Source organism: Chiroxiphia lanceolata, chromosome 7 (assembly GCF_009829145.1).
Source record: "Chiroxiphia lanceolata isolate bChiLan1 chromosome 7, bChiLan1.pri, whole genome shotgun sequence".
NCBI classification, from domain to species: Eukaryota; Metazoa; Chordata; class Aves; order Passeriformes; family Pipridae; genus Chiroxiphia; species Chiroxiphia lanceolata.
The window spans coordinates 39,440,466-39,458,280 of NC_045643.1; the positions used below are offsets into that span (position 1 = coordinate 39,440,466).

A 17,815-nucleotide genomic window follows, 5' to 3' on the forward strand; every position below is an offset into this window, starting at 1 on the left:
TAAGTGGGTCTGACCTGATGGCACTGGGAAAGTAGAGGTTCCTGGTAGTGGCCAGGTTTGCCAGAGGCACACTGAGGCACACACAGGGACGTGCTGGGTGAGCTGCTGCCCTCGGGGCTGGTCCAGACCCCAGCTCTGTGCTGGAGATGGCACTGGTCACCAGTACAACCTCCCCGCCCCAGGCTGCCCCTGGGAGGGTGAGGGTCCTCAGCCAGGGCTGGGGGTGCCACAGTGAGGAGGGCTGGGTGGGGAGAGGAGCCCAGTGTGTCTGACTGCACTGCAGAGTCACTGTCCCCCCAGGACAGGCTGGACAGCAGCTGGTGAGCCTGGCAGTGCCCACGGTGTGGACAGGTAGGGAACACTACATCATACTGACACCCCTGACCCCAGGTGTGCCAGACCTACCTGGTGCTGACAGTCACACCATGGGGCAGCAGGGAGGGCTCAGGGTCCTCAGTGCCTTCTCATCTTCATTCCCACACCGGCACCTGCCCAGGATGCCAGTCCATCCCTGCAGCACGAGATGGGCACGGACAGTGGCTGTCGGGGCACTGTCAGGCACCAGCACAGATGCACAGCAGAATGGGGGGATTGCCAGGAGTTGTCTCTTACTGTTCCCCAGCCCTGGCCAGTGCCACCCACTGCCCAGTGCCACCCACTGCCAGCTCATTAGGGTGAGCTGACGGCGCAGCACACGTGCGTGTCAGCAGCCAGAGGAGCCCCAGCCAGTTCATGCTGTCCTGGGGCTGAACACGGTTATAAAGTTGAAGAGAAAATAAGAGGATAACCTTAAAATCAAATGGGTTTGTATTTAGCAAACTGATTATTTATTTTCCTGCACTATGGACACCTCTGCCCCTGTCAAAGCCAAGATGTTAAATTTTCACAGTGTATTATAAATCACGTACAAAAAGGAGAAAAGCAGTGACCTCATGTTGTGTGAAGAGACATGTCTTGGGGGAACAAAATAAACCCAAACCTGGAGAGAAGGCTTGGTGCATTGGGCAATTCCCCCTCAGTTCATAAGTGCATCATGGATTCAAACTCATCGATCCGCTGTTTGGTGTTTCCTTTCCGGATCCTCCGGTAGGAGATTGTGTTGTATCTGGAATAGCTGTGTCTGGAGATGTCATTCTTTTTGCCCAGGCTGGGCTGCTCCCCGGGTTTCTCCAGCGGGGAGTTGCAGCCGGGGCTGGCCGGGGCAGACGGCTCCTTGCAGCCGTCCCGCTGCTGCAGGCGGGGCGCCTCGCTGTCCTCCTTCTTGATTTCGATCACTTGAACCTCGTCCTCCTCGGTGTCCTCCTCCTCCGCATCCTCCGCATCCTCCTCGGCCACGTCCCCTCTGGGATCAGCCCTGGCTGCCAGGCTCTCCTCTGCCTCCCCGCTGGGACTGGCTGTTGGCACCGGTGGCTCCCCCGTGTCCACCGGCAGCCCCTCTGTGCCGCCCGGCCCTGCGTGACACGGAGGGGGCGGGTGAGGAGGGGGCGGCACCCCACGGGGAACCCCTGCGGGTTCCGGGGGTGACCCCAAAGCCCCCACCCCCCAGAGGGTGAGGGGAGCCCTGCACCGCCAGGCTGGACCCCTTTCTTAATGCCTCTCTCTGTTCTACCCCCATTCCCACCGAGGGGAGGGAAAGGGAAAGGAAAAGGAAAGGGAAAGGGAAAGGAAAGGAGAAGGGAAAGGGAAGGGAAAGGGAAAGGAAAGGAGAAGGGAAGGGGAAAGGGAAAGGGGAAGGGAACGGGGAAGGGAAAGGGAAAGGGAAAGGGGAAGGGAAAGGGAAAGGGGAAGGGAAAGGGAAGGGAAAGGAAAGGAGAAGGGAAAGGGAAAGGGAAAGGGAAGGGAAGGGAAAGGAAAGAAGAAAGGAAAGGGGAAGGGAAAGGAAAGGAGAAGGGGAAGGGAAGGGAAAGGAAAGGAGAAGGGGAAGGGAAGGGAAAGGAAAGGAGAAGGGGAAGGGAAAGGAAAGGAGAAGGGGAAGGGAAAGGAAAGGAGAAGGGGAAGGGAAAGGAAAGGAGAAGGGGAAGGGAAAGGAAAGGAAAGGAGAAGGGGAAAGGGAAGGGAAAGGAAAGGAGAAGGGGAAGGGAAAGGAAAGGAGAAGGGGAAGGGGAAGGGAAAGGAAAGGAGAGGGGGAAGGGGAAGGGGAAGGGGAAGGGGAAGGGGAAGGGGAAGGGGAAGGGGAAGGGGAAGGGGAAGGGGAAGGGGAAGGGGAAGGGGAAGGGGAAGGGGAAGGGAAGGGAAGGGAAGGGAAGGGAAGGGAAGGGAAGGGAAGGGAAGGGAAGGGAAGGGAAGGGAAGGGAAGGGAAGGGAAGGGAAGGGAAGGGAAGGGAAGGGAAGGGAAGGGAAGGGAAAGGGAAGGGAAGGGAAGGGAAGGGAAGGGAAGGGAAGGGAAGGGAAGGGAAGGGAAGGGAAGGGAAGGGAAGGGAAGGGAAGGGAAGGAAGGGAAGGGGAAGGGAGGTTTGGGAAGGGAAGGGAAGGGAAGGGAAGGGAAGGGAAGGGAAGGGAAGGGAAGGGAAGGGAAGGGAAGGAAGGGAAGGTTTGGGAAGGGAAGGGAAGGGAAGGGAAGGGAAGGGAAGGGAAGGGAAGGGAAGGGAAGGGAAGGGAAGGGAAGGGAAGGGAAGGGAAGGGAAGGGAAGGGAAGGGAAGGGAAGGGAAGGAAGGGAAGGTTTGGGAAGGGAAGGGAAGGGAAGGGAAGGGAAGGGAAGGGAAGGGAAGGAAGGGAAGGGAAGGGAAGGGAAGGGAAGGGAAGGGAAGGGAAGGGAAGGGAAGGGAAGGGAAGGGAAGGGAAGGGAAGGGAAGGGAAGGGAAGGGAAGGGAAGGGAAGGGAAGGGGAAGGGGAAGGGGAAGGGGAAGGGAAAGGAGAAGGGAAAGGGAAGGGGAAGGCAGGGGTAAGGGAGCCATTCTGCACGCAGTGCCCAGCTGTGCCCCCTGGGACGTGTCCCTCCCTCAGCGGTGGCCACCCCGGCTGCCACGGCCGTCTCCCATTTGTCCTGTTTGGCACGTCTCTGCCGGTAATGATGCTTTAGTGTCGCAACAAATGGTCTATTCAACGTTTTGCCTGTGGGGTCCAGAGTATTAATTAGACTAAATTGGTTGGGTACTAAAAAGCTGCCTGCAATTTCAAGATAAAGTGCTTGTGGTTGAGGGGCGGGGCTGGGGGGAGCCTTGCAAGATCCTTTAATAGGTTTTATTGTGCGCTCCTAAAGCAGCACAGCTGGAATATGGATGTCAGCTCTAAGTGGGAAAGCCTCCACCATGATTCACCTCCTCACAGCCTAGGCGGTTGCTACGAAATATTGATTTGCCCATGACAAATATTCAGATATTTTTCCTTTTCTTAATGAAAGCAGTTTCCGTTTGCAGGGCACAGCCTGTTCCTCTTTTAGAGCCACCTTCAAAGCTTGGGGGAGAGCATCTCTAGCAGCCCCTGGCCCTGTGCCCTTGTCCCACCACTGCCAAAGCCAAAGAGACGGGCAGGAGCCCATTGGTGGGAGACACAGAAAGGAATAATGCCTGGAGCCCCCCTTGGAGAAATGTGGCTTTCCTCCTTTAGTAAGACTCCATAAAATGCTCCTCCTCTAGTAACACTCCATAGAATACTGGTCCTTTTGGAGAAGTGGCTGCAGTTTGCATAGTGTAATTAAATATGTTAATCTATGTATACAGTCAGTACATTTTAACTCGGGACCGGGGCGGGCAGTGACCCCCCCCAGCCCCGCTCACCCAGGACACGGCTGAGGCTCCGGCCTTGGCTCCCACGGATTTCTACCATTTTCACCCAGAAATGAGCAGAGTGAAACTGAGGAGCAAGTGTTTAGCAGAGCAATTTTCTGCAGATAACCCCATGGTTCTCTGAAATGGGATTCAACACTCGGTAAATCAGGCAGGAAAAGAGTTTGGGTTTTGAGGCCTCCAGCAGCCTCCCGAGGTTCTCCTCTGGGCATGAAGCAGAAGATGGAGCACCTCCCAACCTTACGAAGCTTTTGGGGATCTCCTGGTCAAAGACCCCACATTACTTTGATACCCCATGGTCATGGAGATAGGCAAAACGTCAGGAAGGAAGATACCAGCTGTGGTTTCTAAGGTGCAGCAACTCCGCACGTGAGAAATGAGTCACTGCTCTCTGGAATAGAAGGGTCTGACCCAATTAAAAAAATTTAATAACCACCTGCATCCACTGACTTTGAAGGCCACTCAGTGCTACGTGTCAGGGAAACCCCACATCAGACAGTGTTTTGCATTACCTTCCCCTGATCCCTGGCTGTCGGTCCCTGTGTCCTGGATATCCGCTGGTCCCTGCTGTAGCGTCCCATCCTTCTCCTCTGGCTTTTCTTTGGGAAACACAAAGCAGAAGACATGGGCTCATGGAGTAATCAGGTTTTAATGGCTGCAGATTGTCAGATTTTCAGAGCAGATTTAGAAATTGTTCGTTCCTTTAGTTACAAACTCGTCCCTCAAATGTGTCCCCAGAAATACTCCGAGTCGCTGTTACAGCTACCGTAGGTTAGGAATTTTGACTCACATGCACAGCATGTCCCATTATTCATCAGGCTATAGAAAAAACAGAGCTTTTCTCTCCCAACTCTCAAGAGCCAAGCAGCCCCATACGGTACCTTGGCATGGCTTCTCTCCAGCAGAATCCCCCGGAGAGATGTCCTCTGCCAATGAATTTCTGTTTTCCTCCAGAGCTTCCTTTGCAGGTGGAGCATCAGAGCTGGTTTCCACGTTTGCACACGGGACCGTCCCAGCAGATTTTGGTGTTTGGTCGATCCCGCCGATGCCCTGGAGCGGTCCGTCCCCCGGGGGAACGCTCCCGTTGCACGCCGGCATGGTGGCTGCTGCGGCCACTTCTTCTGTCATGCTGAGGGCCGTGTCCTGCCCTGCCGTGCCGTGCCCACCGACTGGGGCTCAGCACTCCGGGGCCCCACTGCTGCGCCCCGGGGTGGGGAGTGCTCTCCTCACCCCTGCGCCCCGGGGGTCTGCTCCCCTGCTCCGATGGTCCAGGCGCGTCTCCTGTGCCGCACCATCCGCTGTGCCCGGGGCTTGCCAGCCCAATCAGCACCTCCCTTGTCGCTGAGGCTCTGCCCGTTGCATAATTAAACACACCATTATAATTTACATAAACAAACAATCTGAAGCAAGGAAGCTTTTGTGCTGGCCCGGAGAGCGGGGCTGTGGGCATGTCAGCCCCGCGGGAATGAACAGGAATTTGTGCTCCGGGCACAATGGCCCTTTGTGTCCCTGCTGGTCACAGGGACTGCCATTGTTCCGACCCCTAATCCCCGGAGGGTGACCACCTTCCCCAGCGCCCTGCCACCTAACCCGCTTAACATTCCCCGTGGGGTTTGTGCCGCTGAACCTCGCCCTGCTGCGGGCACACAATGGCAGCATTTTGCCCTGGGGGGACCAGCCCGGCGGGGCGGGCACATGCCCCGCACACGGCGCGATGCCACGCTCAGCCCACACCCACCCACGTGCCGTGGACAGGCAGCACTGCCCAGAGAGGCTTTGGCTGCCCCTGGGTCCCTGGAAGTGTCCAAGGACAGGTTGGACGGGGCCTGGAGAAACCTGGGATAGCAGAAGGTGTCCCTGCCCATGGCAGGGGGTGGGACTGCATGGGCTTTAATTCCCCTCCCAGGCCAAACCATTCCATGGCTCTATCAGTGACCATCACTTGGACCTAAGTCTAGTGGGAGTGAGGAGAGCATTTTGCAGAGGGAAGCAGGAGGATCACCCGAGCAGCACAAGGGCATTTCTGGCCACATTTGAACTCGTCTCAACCCTCGTGCCCAAAGCCAGGTTTATGTAAGAGTGTAATCTCCTGCTGTGAATGACATTCTGTGTTTGTACAATGCAACATTTCTGATATATTTGGGCTTTAGGGCTTGGAAATCCTCTTGTCGAGTTCAGCCCTTGATTAGAAATGGACCCAAAGTCTTTCCACTGGTTTTGTTTATCTGCGAGTTTGTGTCCTTAAATCAACAACTTTTCATTATTGTTTTTAAATGAGTTTGGTGTAATTGATTTATAAAATCCATCCTTTGCTGGCAAAATTTGTCCAAGAAAAATGGATGATGAGGTTTGAAAGTGAGTTGACAACATGGGGCAGTTGGTGCCCTCAGGAGGAGAGGCTGGGTACCCAGCAAGGTCTGGTGGCTGGAGAGGAGAAGGTTCCTTTCTGTCATCATTGAATCACAGAATCATTTGAGTTGGAAAAGCCCTCTGAGATCATTGAGTCCAACCACTCCCCAGCACTGCCCACGCCACCACTGACCCATGTCCCCAAGTGCCACATCCACAGGGCTTTTAAATCCCTCCAGGGACGGGGACTCCACCACTGCCCTGGGCAGCTGTGCCAGGGCTGGACAACTTTTACCATTAAGGAATTTTCCCTGATATCCAACCTGAACCTCCCCTGGTGCAACCTGAGACTGTGTCTTCTCATCCTGTGACTTGTTCCCTGGGACCAGAGCCTGACCTCCACCTGGCTCCACTCTTCTGTCAGGGAGTTATAAAGATCTTTTATATATATATATATATATATATATATATATATATATATAATATATAGGGATATCAATTTTTTTTTTACCAAGCTATTTCCATATCCCTGACTTCTTGATTGCAGAAAGATACCGAAAGAATTTTGGGGTATTTCCTGGTGCCATCTGTTGGTTACACACCAGCCCTGGAGGAGTCACCTTTCCCAGACGAGCGCCCCATGCTCAAGGCACCATTTGCATCAGTCACATAAACCATCTTCCCTGTGACCTGCACCACAAGAAGTTTCTGTTCCAGCTGTCCTTTGCTAAAATCTCAGACACGGCACCTGAGCATCCAGAGGCATCTGGGCACAGCAGGGATCTGATTGTCAGTGAGGAAAACCATGAGAGCCCATTCCAGAAAGAGGAAGGGGCTGCCATGGCACAGTGTTGGCAGAGGGCCCATGGCAGAGGGGGTTCATCAAGAGATCTTAAAGACTCCTTCCAACCCATTCTAGGATTCTGTGTTTGTTGGCAGGGTGTTGGTAGAGCTCTGTAGGCTCCTCTGTGGTCAAGTCTCTGCTCCCCAGTTCTTGCTCCAGCCACAGGTTTCCAGGAGCAGCTGATGCACACACTGGGCAGCCCAGGGGAGCACACGGACCTGCACAGGCTCTGGAGCAGCTCTAGAGCAGAAGCCACATACCCAGGGTCACCATGGGAGATGCCACCTGACAGCCAGGGCAGGATGACAGGCATGGTGGTACTGGAGCCAAACATTCCTGCTCCTGTACATAGCCAGGAGGGATTAAGGGATTACATTTCGCTTAAACGCTCAGAGAAACACTCCCGTGGATCATGTCAACAAGCCACATCCAAGCATTCAGACTACATGATCTCAGAGATCCTTTCCAACCTAAATGATACTGTAACTGTGCTTTTCATTCTGTCGTACCTTCTATATATGAAAAAATGTACCTTGGGCTTCCTCTTCAACAGAAAATTTCAGGATTTTAACTTTTCCCCCAGGAAACAGCAGCTGGTTCTTCCCACCACAGGCAGCTGTTTTGTAAACAGCTGGGCAAAGCCACCTCTCAGGAGCAGGGAAACACTCCTTTTACACAAACTCAGTGGGGTGGATTTCTGCCTCTTGAAGCCTTTAAAGAAGAACAAGCTTTTATTCTTGCCTGTCTGGTGTGGTACAGCAGAGCGTGAGAGCCATTCTGAGCCAGGAGCACAGCGACACATTCCTGGATCTGTCTGTGGATAAGGTGTGACTCCCCTTTGCCTTCCAGCACTGGGACAAACTCAGCTGCCTGCGATGACCTCGTGTGTGACCTGCTCAGAGCTGCGAGAGCTGGGCACAACCAGCTGCTGCCACACGGAAGCACAGCCCAGCAGCCAACGGGGAAAGGAAGAGCCAGGGGCGGCTGCAGCAACCAGAGGAGCAGAATGGCACGTGGGAGGTGGGATCTGCTGGCCCTGACCACAGAGCAGGATGGCACACAGGGGGTAGGGACCCAGTGGGAGGGTCTAGGCACTAGGCAAGACCCAGATGAGCAGGTAAGCACCCTTACAAGGTCAATCTCTGTAGCATTCAGCAATCAATTCAAATTTAAAAAGCAATAGCACTGTTCAGAGCAGACACAGTTCTCACTGAAGTAAACTCTACCCACTTTACCCATGGGGGATAAGAGAAGAAAAGGCAGTCCCTTCACTGTTGGGAGTAAGAAGAGAAAAGATTTCTCTTGGCTGTTGAGTCTCCAACACTCCCATGATCAGTGAGAACCCCTCCACTGCTGGAGGTCCAGAGCACCTGGAGCCCCATACTCAAACCCTGGCATCACCACGTCACGCTGCCTGTACACCCCCCCTCCTCCTGCCCCACTCCCAGCAGGCAGAGCAGGATCCTCCTGGAGTCCTCTCTGCAAGGAGAAATGCTTTTTACAGAGTTGTTGCAGTTGCTTTGCTCTCTGAGCAGTCGGGTTGGTCTGTGAGCTCCTTCCTGCCCTGCGGGCTGGGGCCTTGCAGAGCTCAGTGCCCACACAGGGGCCTGTCACCCACATCCTGTTTGTGACCGTGGCTGTGTCACGCTGTCATCTTGCAGCACCCAAAGCGTGCTCTCACCACTGCTGGGAGGGCATCACTTGTTTGGTCTTTCTTGAGAGACTTTCCACACTCACAGCAAGCCCGAGTCTCCCAAGGTGTGGCAAATTAACCTTCCAAATCAAAGGAATCACAACTTCAGACTGTAAAGCTTCAACAATTTAAGGTCCCTTTCTCAGTGCTGCTGCTGTTCATTCTCTTTGGGCAGTGTACCTACCCTCACCAGATGTTCTGGTTTTTCTCTCCCAGTTACTTTCAGACACCCCTACATCTGCCTTTAAGTCAATATTTTGGCCAAATAGAGCCAATCTCTCCTTTTTTTTTCTCCTTTTAGCTGGTGCCACTGGCAACAAAAAGTAAAATTTTCTTGAGACAGCAAATCACAGGCGAAAAACTTGATGCCCAGTGATGAGCTCCAGAGCCCACCTGAAATGCCCCAACCTGGGCTGGGGACGGGCATCAGCTCCATGTGGGTGTTGGAGCAGAACCCCACTCTGGGCCCAGGGGCTGGGGTGGATTCACACCAGGGGAGCTCCCAGACTGAACTGCAGGCACTCAGTCTAACAACAGGGACAGGACATCATCCCATATGTGCAGACTGCATGAGCTGCCCTCCTGATTGTCCTCTGTCTCCCCTGAGTGCCCTCCAGGTCTCCTGGCTGCCCTCCAGGTCCTCTGACTCACCTCCAAGTCCTCTGAGTGCCCTCCAGGTCCTCTGACTGACCTCCAAGTCCCCTGGGTGCCCTCCAGCTCTCCCAGAGACCCGCTGTATTTCCAGCTACTTACTCATTTCCAGAAGCCAGTACTGGCTCTACTGGCTTAGCAGCGTTCATGCCTTAGAGGAGTGTTGGGAACAGGTTGTTTCTGTTTGGAGCCCAACTCAGAGGGAAGCTATTGGATTTATCCTGCTGTTCCTGACAAGCCCAGGAAGCCCTGGCAGAGCAGTACCCAGGGTACAGCCACACGGGCTGCCCGGGCAACAGGCGAGTGGGTCACACGAGGTCTTTGAATCATATCAAAATGCTTCCAGTTGTATTTGAAAAACATCATTAGGCTGCTTGGGCTGAACAAACAGCCTGTTTCTGTACACTGAGAGGGAGGGAAAATTTCCCTTTTCCCCCACATCTGTGCCCATAGTTATTGAATCGCTTCCCACACACTCTCACACCATCCTTACTGCCTGAGGCCTCTGAGCCTGGAGAAAGGCAGGTAGGCAATGATCCTACTGCTGTGAGCAGTGGGAACACAGGCCCAAGGGGCAGCTCCTGCAGCCCCTGGGGTGCTGAGGGAGCAGATTGCCAGCACAGCATTCCAGGAAGGTCGCTGAGACCCACTGACCTGCCACTGCAGCCAGCACAGAGCAATCCTGCTCATCCCTGCAGGACAAGGCTCTGTCTTTACTTCTCTTGCCTTAAAGAGTTCCATATCTGCTGGACACACGGAGCTGCTCGGGGCAGCAGCACACAGACACCACTGTCTTCCCCTGCACTAGCTCTGCAGAAGAACCTGGGGCCATGTACATGCTCAGGGGGGTCCTTTCCACCCAAATCCCTTGGAATAAGACAGCTTGGCATGACATGGAATATCAACACCTGGCAGAGACTGCAGCTGGTCAGATGAAACCGATACACCAGGTTATTGCAGGGTTTGTACAAAGGCTGCCAGGAGATGCCAGAGCATCACTGCCTGGGCTCTCTTTGCCTGCTCAGGGCTCCCTCCTCTTCCCAACGTGACTCTGTCACTGGTTTTAGTAGAAGCACTTGCTTTATTAAAGATCTTTGGAAGCCACTGACTCCAGTAACAGGAAATAAATAGCTATCAATTTCGCATTCAATTAAAAACTCTTATTAACACTAAGTTCGCTGAGGAAGTTCTGCAAAGGTTCTTCACATTTCTCACGTTAACGAAGAGGTCCACAGCGTGCCCTGACTAAAAATGAAAATAATTAAACGCCCAGAGCTGTGTAAATCTCATCAGTGCCGTTGTCTGCAGGAGTGCCCTGCCGTGCCACCGCCCTTCACCCTCGGAGTGCCCGGGGCGAGGGGCTGCCCCGGTCCCACGGGCAGAGCCCAGACATCGAGGGTGACACGTGTGACGTCAGACACGACTTTCTTCCTCTTCCACCGCCCGGTGAAACCCTGGAATGAATTTCAAAAGATGCTTCCGGACACTGGCTCTCCTGCTTTTCCGCGGGAGGGTCCCAAAACTACTGGAGTAGCTGCTGCTCTCCCAGAGCGGGGACATGGAGCCGCTGCTGGCCAGGCTGATGCTGCGGTTCCTGCGCAGGGAGCACCTCCCGGCGGCACCGTCCCCGTCCCTGGGGAACACACAGTCATCGTCCACGCTGGACTGGCGGCTCAGGCTCTCTGCAGCCGAGTCCTCGAAGGCGCTGCCCTGGAAGAAGCTGTCCTCGCTGCCCACCGTCATCGAGCTCAGCCGGCTGCGGGAGCTGCTCTCGCTGGAGAAGCGGGGCTTGCTCGGGAAGAGGGGTCCTGGCGAGCTGCAGCCGCCACACGAGCTGGGCTCTTCCAGGTCCAGCGCGCCCAGCAGAGCGTTGTCGTTCGCCTTCCCTGGAAGCGGGAGCCAGAGGGGAGCGTCAGGCACCGGCGGCCGCTCACGGCCGGGGGCAGGACGCCTGTGCCATGGCAGCACGGGGAAGGGTCACGCCCAGCCCCTGGCACACGGAGCAGCCCCTTTCCACATGGGAAACTGTTTCTGGCTGTGAGTGCTTCCCACAGAATGGGGATTGCAGAATCAAATCAGCTCCCTGGGCAGCCCATAAAAAACCCAACCAAACCTCCGCCCTGATAAACCCAAATTAAGAATGGAAAAAACTTCGCCACCCACATAAACTCATTTCCTAGGACTGACACGAAGACACCTCGGTCTGCATCAGTCAAAGCAGCATCGAAGTTCATTACTGTCGGGACAAAAGCGCTCCCGGGGCCAGCCCCACGCGTTCATTAGGAGGGGGGAAGGAAGCAAGCGGCGGATGGCAGAAGTGCCGTTTCGGCGGCAGGGCCGGGCAGCGCCGCGGTCCCGCAGCCGGGACGTACCGTGCAGCAAGTGCCGCTCCCGGGCCAGCAGCGCCCGCAGCTCCCCCCACCGCTGGTGCAGCGCTTGCTGGGGAGGAGAAGGAAGAGGCTCCGTCACTTCTCAGAAGCACAAAGCACTTGTCAAGAAAACAGTCTCTAAACAGTGCAGGTCACGTCCAGGAAACGCTTGTGTGTCTAGCTTTTACTGTGACGGTTTTACCGGACTTTAGCAAATTTCTTCCATAAAATATGAGTCTGCTCGTGCTCAGAGTGCTCTGGATGAGGTACTGGCCACATCTAATTTAGAAAGAAGAAGCCTGAAACCTGGAGAGCATGCAGCCCACCTGCAGACAATGCCAGCACTCCTCCACAGCCCCAGAGACCCTGCCGGGAACAGGTACCCTGCTCCTCTTCCCTGAGTTCCACAGCCCTCCCCAGCTCCAGACCCCCACTGGGAAGGGACACCCCACTCCTCCTCCCTGGGTCCTGCAGGGTAGCGAGGGGGAGCACAGCCAAGCATTCCTGCCCCGTGTTGGGAACACACCTGGAGCATCCTTACAGCCTCCCAGGGCCACGAGCCACCCAACACCCCGCAATGGTTCCCTTCTCTCTGCGGCAGGTCAGCTCTTGGTGTGCAATAAATCACAGCAGAGTTGATTAAAAACACCCACCAAACAGGGGAGGCTGTGCCTGGGGACAGTCACAGGAGGCCCCTCCCCACAGATCTGATGAACCCCATGCAGCTGGACATTCCTACAGCCAAACTGACCAGCATAAGCTGTCCTGGGCAGTCCTGGGATTGCAGCCACATTTCTTCTCTATCCCCGACTTTGGAAAAATAATACCACAAGGACTAGGGCTAGGGGTGCTGGGGGTCATGGCTGCAGGGGACCCATTGGGTGTAAGCCCTGCCAGGATCCCCAGTCTCATGGACACACACCCGACCCCATTGGCAGTGACAGCCCTCTGCATCGACAGTGGAATAACTAATTAATAACATTACCTTGAGTACCTGCAGCTTGGCCTCCAGCTCCATTTTCCGCAGGAACAAGGCCCCATTGACTGTCTCTAACCTGTGGAGAACAGGTGATGGTGGCCCCAACGTGCAGAGGCTCTGCCCAGCCCAGCCCTCAGGGATTTCTGTCTCTGAGACAGCACAGGGTTGGGGGTACCACGAGGAGCTCTGCTGGCTTCAGCAGGAGAGGATATGAAGCCAAACCCCATCTGAAGGAGGGACACCCACCTCAAGTAGTTCCCTGAAGACTTTATCAAGTCCACTATCTGCTTGTGACCAAAGCCCTCGGTGTTGACGCCGTTGATGCTGACGAGGATGTCTCCTGTTGGAGATACACGGAGGCCAAAATGAGCATCCACAGCCTGTGCACATCTTCCAGCTGCTCCACAATAACAGTGACAGGGAGAAAGGAGGGTAAGGCCTCCCGTGGCAGCAAAACCCATGGATAGTTACCAGTCTGTAGGCCAGAGAGATGGGCAGGACTTTCCTCTTGAATTTTGCAGATGCAAGTGCACACCTCCAAGGAGAAATCATTTTGGTTTGGAAACCTAACGGTCTGTTAATGCCAAAGGGACAGAGTTACCAATACTGGAGCCATTAAAACCATTTAAAATGCAATAGTCTTTTACATTTTTTCAGTGAGAGGGCTGTGATGAGCCCCAAAATGTTATAACCCAACAATTAGAAATGTATTTGTACAGCAGAGAATAGCAGACATCTGACAGGTTCCTGCATGCTGTGTTTGCAAAAAAATAGACTAATTTTAAAGCAAGTTTGTTATTCAGTATTAAAAACTCAGTAACTTTAACCAAGAATATCTGTCAGCTTGGGTGGGGATGGCTTTCTGGAAGGATGTCTCGTTCCCAGGCATGGGAAGGTGGCAGGATGGGACAGAGGCTTTGCAAGAAGAGGTTGACTCCTCCTCCCTGGGAATGCCGTGTGGAGTCAGCTTCTGCTGCCAGACAGCTCAGTTTGCAATGGGAACCAAAAAGAAAGAAGAGTTGAACCTACTCTTGCTATTTTGGCCTCTGAAACTCATCATCCACACACATCCCTGCACCCCTCAAAAGTGCTTTTTGTTCTTGACTTACGTATTTAAATATACATCAAGTAACTCTAAGCATAAATCCCTCCTGTGGTTTTGGGTGCTGACATGAATTTAGAGAAATGCAAAAGCTGTCACCACAGCCCCCCCGGATCTTGCAAGGGAAGAAAACATCCTCTGGTAACAGGCAAATACCTCAGCACATCTGCCTCCTGCACTGAGCACTGAGGCTGAGCTCCCTGAAAACCCGCGGCTGCTCCACCAAACCCAGAATGAACAACTCACACTGCATTCCCAATTTTCTCAGTCAGTGTGAAACAAAGGGATGGAGACCGGGTGAGTTCAGAGCTCATCTGGCCAAATCTCCCAGGATTCCAGCCCCTGGACCAGCAGTAAGACTTCTGGTTAAACTATGGGCAGCAAGTGAAGCCTGAGCTCCCTGCAGATGTAGACCTAAAGTTTCACATCACCTTATTCTGTTTTGCCTAAATTTAACTCACAGTAATGAAAGTACAGCTTCTAAATAATGGTTATCCTCAGTGTCAGAGGCTGCCTTTCCACGGCCCAGGCTTTCTATGAAGTGCTCACGCTAAATGTGCGTTCGGGAAGAAAATGTGCCAGGAACAATTATTTTTAATCAGAATGTCACACACAATGAAAATCTGCCCTGACAGTTTACACAAAAGCCCAATAATCGACTCAATTATCCTCCCTTCTGAAAGCTCTGCTCTGTTCACCAGCCGAGCGCTGCCCCGCTCATTAGTCACAGACCCAAACTGGGCAAAGTTAAGCTTTTCCTAATGCACTGATTTCACTGAAAATACTGTTTCTCCCTGGGAGAGTGCTTTGGAGGTGTCCTGCTGCTGGCAGGCAGATCCCACTGCTCCCAAACTACATCCCTTTATTCCTGGGATAATTTTTAGCTACAGCCAGGATTTTAGTAGACCTGGTGATCTAGGAAGTTACCTTTCTCACAAAAACCTATGGAAAAAATCTCCTACTAGCTGTACTCCTGATAAAATTCTGGTTTTCCTATCTGATGATTTACTGACTTCTAGACTGAACAAAATATCTTCCTATATGATTTAGCCCCCCCAAAAAAATTATGCTTAGCAGTCATTTATTGAAAAATACACCAATATTTTGCATCTTCAAAAGTACATACCCCTCTATGTATGTTAAAGGAGGTAGCAAAAAGTCAGTATAAGGTATTTTTTTGAACAGAGTTTTTTTTTATTTCTCTCCTTTTATATGACAACATTTTCATATACAATTCTCAAAAAAATGTTCACTTATGGAGGCAAGAAGGCACTGCCATTGCCTCTTATGCGGATTTGGATGGGATTTCTCCTACATTCAACACTCTGATTTGTGAGAATGCCAGAAATTCTCATCTGTGACCTTTGCTACGAAAAAATCCTTGGAAAAACATCCCAGTTCTATATCAGTGCTGTAAGCTCTTCAAATTTCACAGAATGTGACAGTCACTTTCCTCTGCTCTGGGCTGCCTTAACCTGATTTTAAGGAAGTGACACTTTAGACTATGCACCACATTTTTTTTTTTAATGAATCATCTTATCATTTAAGTCTTACCTGGATTTCAAACCCAAACGTCTCTTTATCTTCTTTCAATATAGCAACGAGGTGTCTGTAGGAGGAACACACACAGCTCCCTGTGAACATGGGGTGACATGTTTTGTGCACCTGCATGTCCAACCAAAACCATCGTGTTCCCACCATCACCTCTCCCTGGGCCTGTGGGGTGTCCCCACGCCGTCCCTCCGATGGAGCAGTGGTGGTGCTGCCTCTTTCCTTGCTCAAAATAACTCAAACTAAAGGTCACCTGCATTACCCAGGTACTGGCTACCCATCTCTGCCTTGCAGCCTGATCCCACTTGAGCTGGGAAGATTCCCAGGACACGTTTCATGCAGAATAAGACAATAACAGTGACTCTAGAATAATAGAATCATACCTTTGTGGCTTGGAGGACTCACCCGAGGAGCTGGATCTGGCTAAGGCAAGCTGTGACCAGAAGTGGGAGAGGACAGGGATCAGTAGGTCTGTGGCTCTTGGAGGTACACAGCTAAAATCAGCAGCTTAGAGAAAAGCTAAAAGCAGCTGGTGGCATCCCACAGCACCTTGCACCAACACAGCCTCTGCCTCAGTCAAACGGGAACTTGAACTTTCTGACCAGGAGGAAAAGCACCCAGAGGTCAAAGCCACCTGTCAGATGCTGGCACTGAGCTCAGAGCCCAAATCACATCTCTGTTGTACCAAGAGCTCACCTCATTTTTGTACCTTTCCTCTAAAAGTCTGTGGGCATTTATGAACCGAGCGCCTGCCAAGAGAGGCATAAAGCACCCACAAATGTGGGTGAGTGCAGACAGTGAGCTCTGCAGTGTCTCGTGGCAGCTGCACAGCATTCCCCAGCCGGACACAGACACCCAGGATCCTGCTTCAGGCAGTGCCTGGAGAGGTCTCTGGGAAAAGCCAGGACCATTGATTCTTCCCATAAAATTGAACCAGGAATAAGGAATGACAATATCAGTGAAAAGTCTGTAGCTGAAACAGCCAATGCCTCAGGCTCAGCAGGATCAAATGGTGCCACAGTGTCATCTCCTACAGAAACAGCGACTTCATGGGCGTGCATTTACTTGTCGAGGGAAAAGGAGAGGAGGGAGAGGCCACGTGTGTGAGAATCCACTGCAGAGAAGGTGGGAGGGCTGGAAGAGGCACACAGGGTGACGGACCCTGCGCGGGGGACGGGCCCTGCAGTGCGTCCTTGGTTCTGATGTGGGTTGTAACTCAGCTTTGCCAGCCACAGCCACAACAGAGCCGCCACCACCACCCTGCCCTGCCAGCAGCCACCACCACACTGAGGGGGACAAGTCACACTGAGGGAGACAAGTCACAGTGAGGGTGGGTCCATCACACCAAGGGCTGCTCTGCCACACTGAGGGCAGCTCCACCACAGCCATGGGAACTGGTGCCACCCAGCACCAGCATTCCCAGGACCAGCCCGGCTCTGGCTTTCCCTTATGTCCCTACATTTGTACCAAGAAAAGGATGAAGTGTGTTTCTGTGGCTGAACAAAGTGAAACCTTAAGTGCACAGATATTACACACTACTTTTCTGACCCTAATTTCAGACTATAATGTGTGTCAAACATTTTCTGTTCAGGCTTCTTCATGTCAGACAAAAGGTCCAGAGCCGGAACTGCTCAGTTGATGGTTCTCAGCCTCAGCAGGACAGTTCTGTGGGAATCCCACAACAAGCTACAGCAATGTCGTGCTCTGTGCTGTACTGGGGGGAAAGCCCAGCAAAAGAGACAGCCCCAACAGCCCCGATAGTTGTACAGAAACACTCCCAAATCCAGATGGAAACAGCTCCTGGTGGGTGCTCTCTGTCAGCACTGCAGAGCAGAGGGCAGTGGTGAGGCTGCTAGACTGAGGGAAATGCACATTTAAGGGAGCACCCAGGCAGCACGAGCCCCTCTGGCTCTCAGCACGGCTGGAAATGGAGAAGGAGCTGAGCCAGGGCTGGATCTCGGCTGCTGCCGCCCTTCACAGCCTGAGCCCACAGCAGGGCAGGACACCCCATCACTCACTGCTCGTGGAGCTTCCCACACTGCCAGCACTGCCAAGATCCCATCGCCATCCCCAAAACGGGCCCAGCCAACGGCACCCGGCAGTCATCCTTCCAGCACCCCGAAACCGGGGGCCACAGAGAGCCTGCCCAGTCACTGCTGGGTCACGCCCGGGTGGCAGGAGGAGCCCCAGCCCCCCAGCCAGCCCGTACCTGCTTGCGCCCGCGGGGCAGCGTCCCCACCGCGCTGGCCAAGTGCTGCATCCTCCGGCCGGCCGTGGGCAGCGCCTGCTCCCCGTCGGGGCTGCAGCCCACGGCGCTGGCGTTGTGGTTCTGCTGCAGGAGCCGCCTGAGGGCCATGGCGAGGGGCTCAGAGCGGCCCTGCCAAGCCCTGCGCCATGGCCACGGAACTGCGCCCGCTGCCACCCAGAAGGGTGAGAGCGGAAAGGCCTCCACGTGACCTGTGGTTTAGGTGCACGTTACACAAATCCCTCCTAGCAGAGCCCCAGGCTCTCGGTGTGCCTTGTGCTCACAGGGGAGTTAAGAATTAGGCTT

The 17,815-nt window shown here is 53.6% G+C and overlaps 2 protein-coding genes across 2 annotated transcripts; both read right to left on the minus strand.

Moving 5' to 3' along the window:
- Window positions 1–800: 800 nt before the first annotated feature.
- Window positions 801–5,034, minus strand: ERMN (ermin). Its single transcript, XM_032693268.1, has 3 exons — window positions 4,608–5,034; window positions 4,239–4,325; window positions 801–1,451 (listed from the first exon to the last, which is right to left on the minus strand). Exons 1-3 carry the CDS (start codon window positions 4,852–4,854, stop codon window positions 1,021–1,023), a joined length of 765 nt encoding a protein of 254 aa, XP_032549159.1. The 5' UTR covers window positions 4,855–5,034; the 3' UTR covers window positions 801–1,020.
- A 5,348-nt stretch (window positions 5,035–10,382) lies between these two features.
- Window positions 10,383–17,803, minus strand: CYTIP (cytohesin 1 interacting protein). Its single transcript, XM_032693211.1, has 8 exons — window positions 17,474–17,803; window positions 15,648–15,697; window positions 15,268–15,322; window positions 13,083–13,185; window positions 12,858–12,951; window positions 12,618–12,687; window positions 11,636–11,702; window positions 10,383–11,149 (listed from the first exon to the last, which is right to left on the minus strand). Exons 1-8 carry the CDS (start codon window positions 17,618–17,620, stop codon window positions 10,677–10,679), a joined length of 1,059 nt encoding a protein of 352 aa, XP_032549102.1. The 5' UTR covers window positions 17,621–17,803; the 3' UTR covers window positions 10,383–10,676.
- Between the last annotated feature and the right edge of the window lie 12 nt (window positions 17,804–17,815).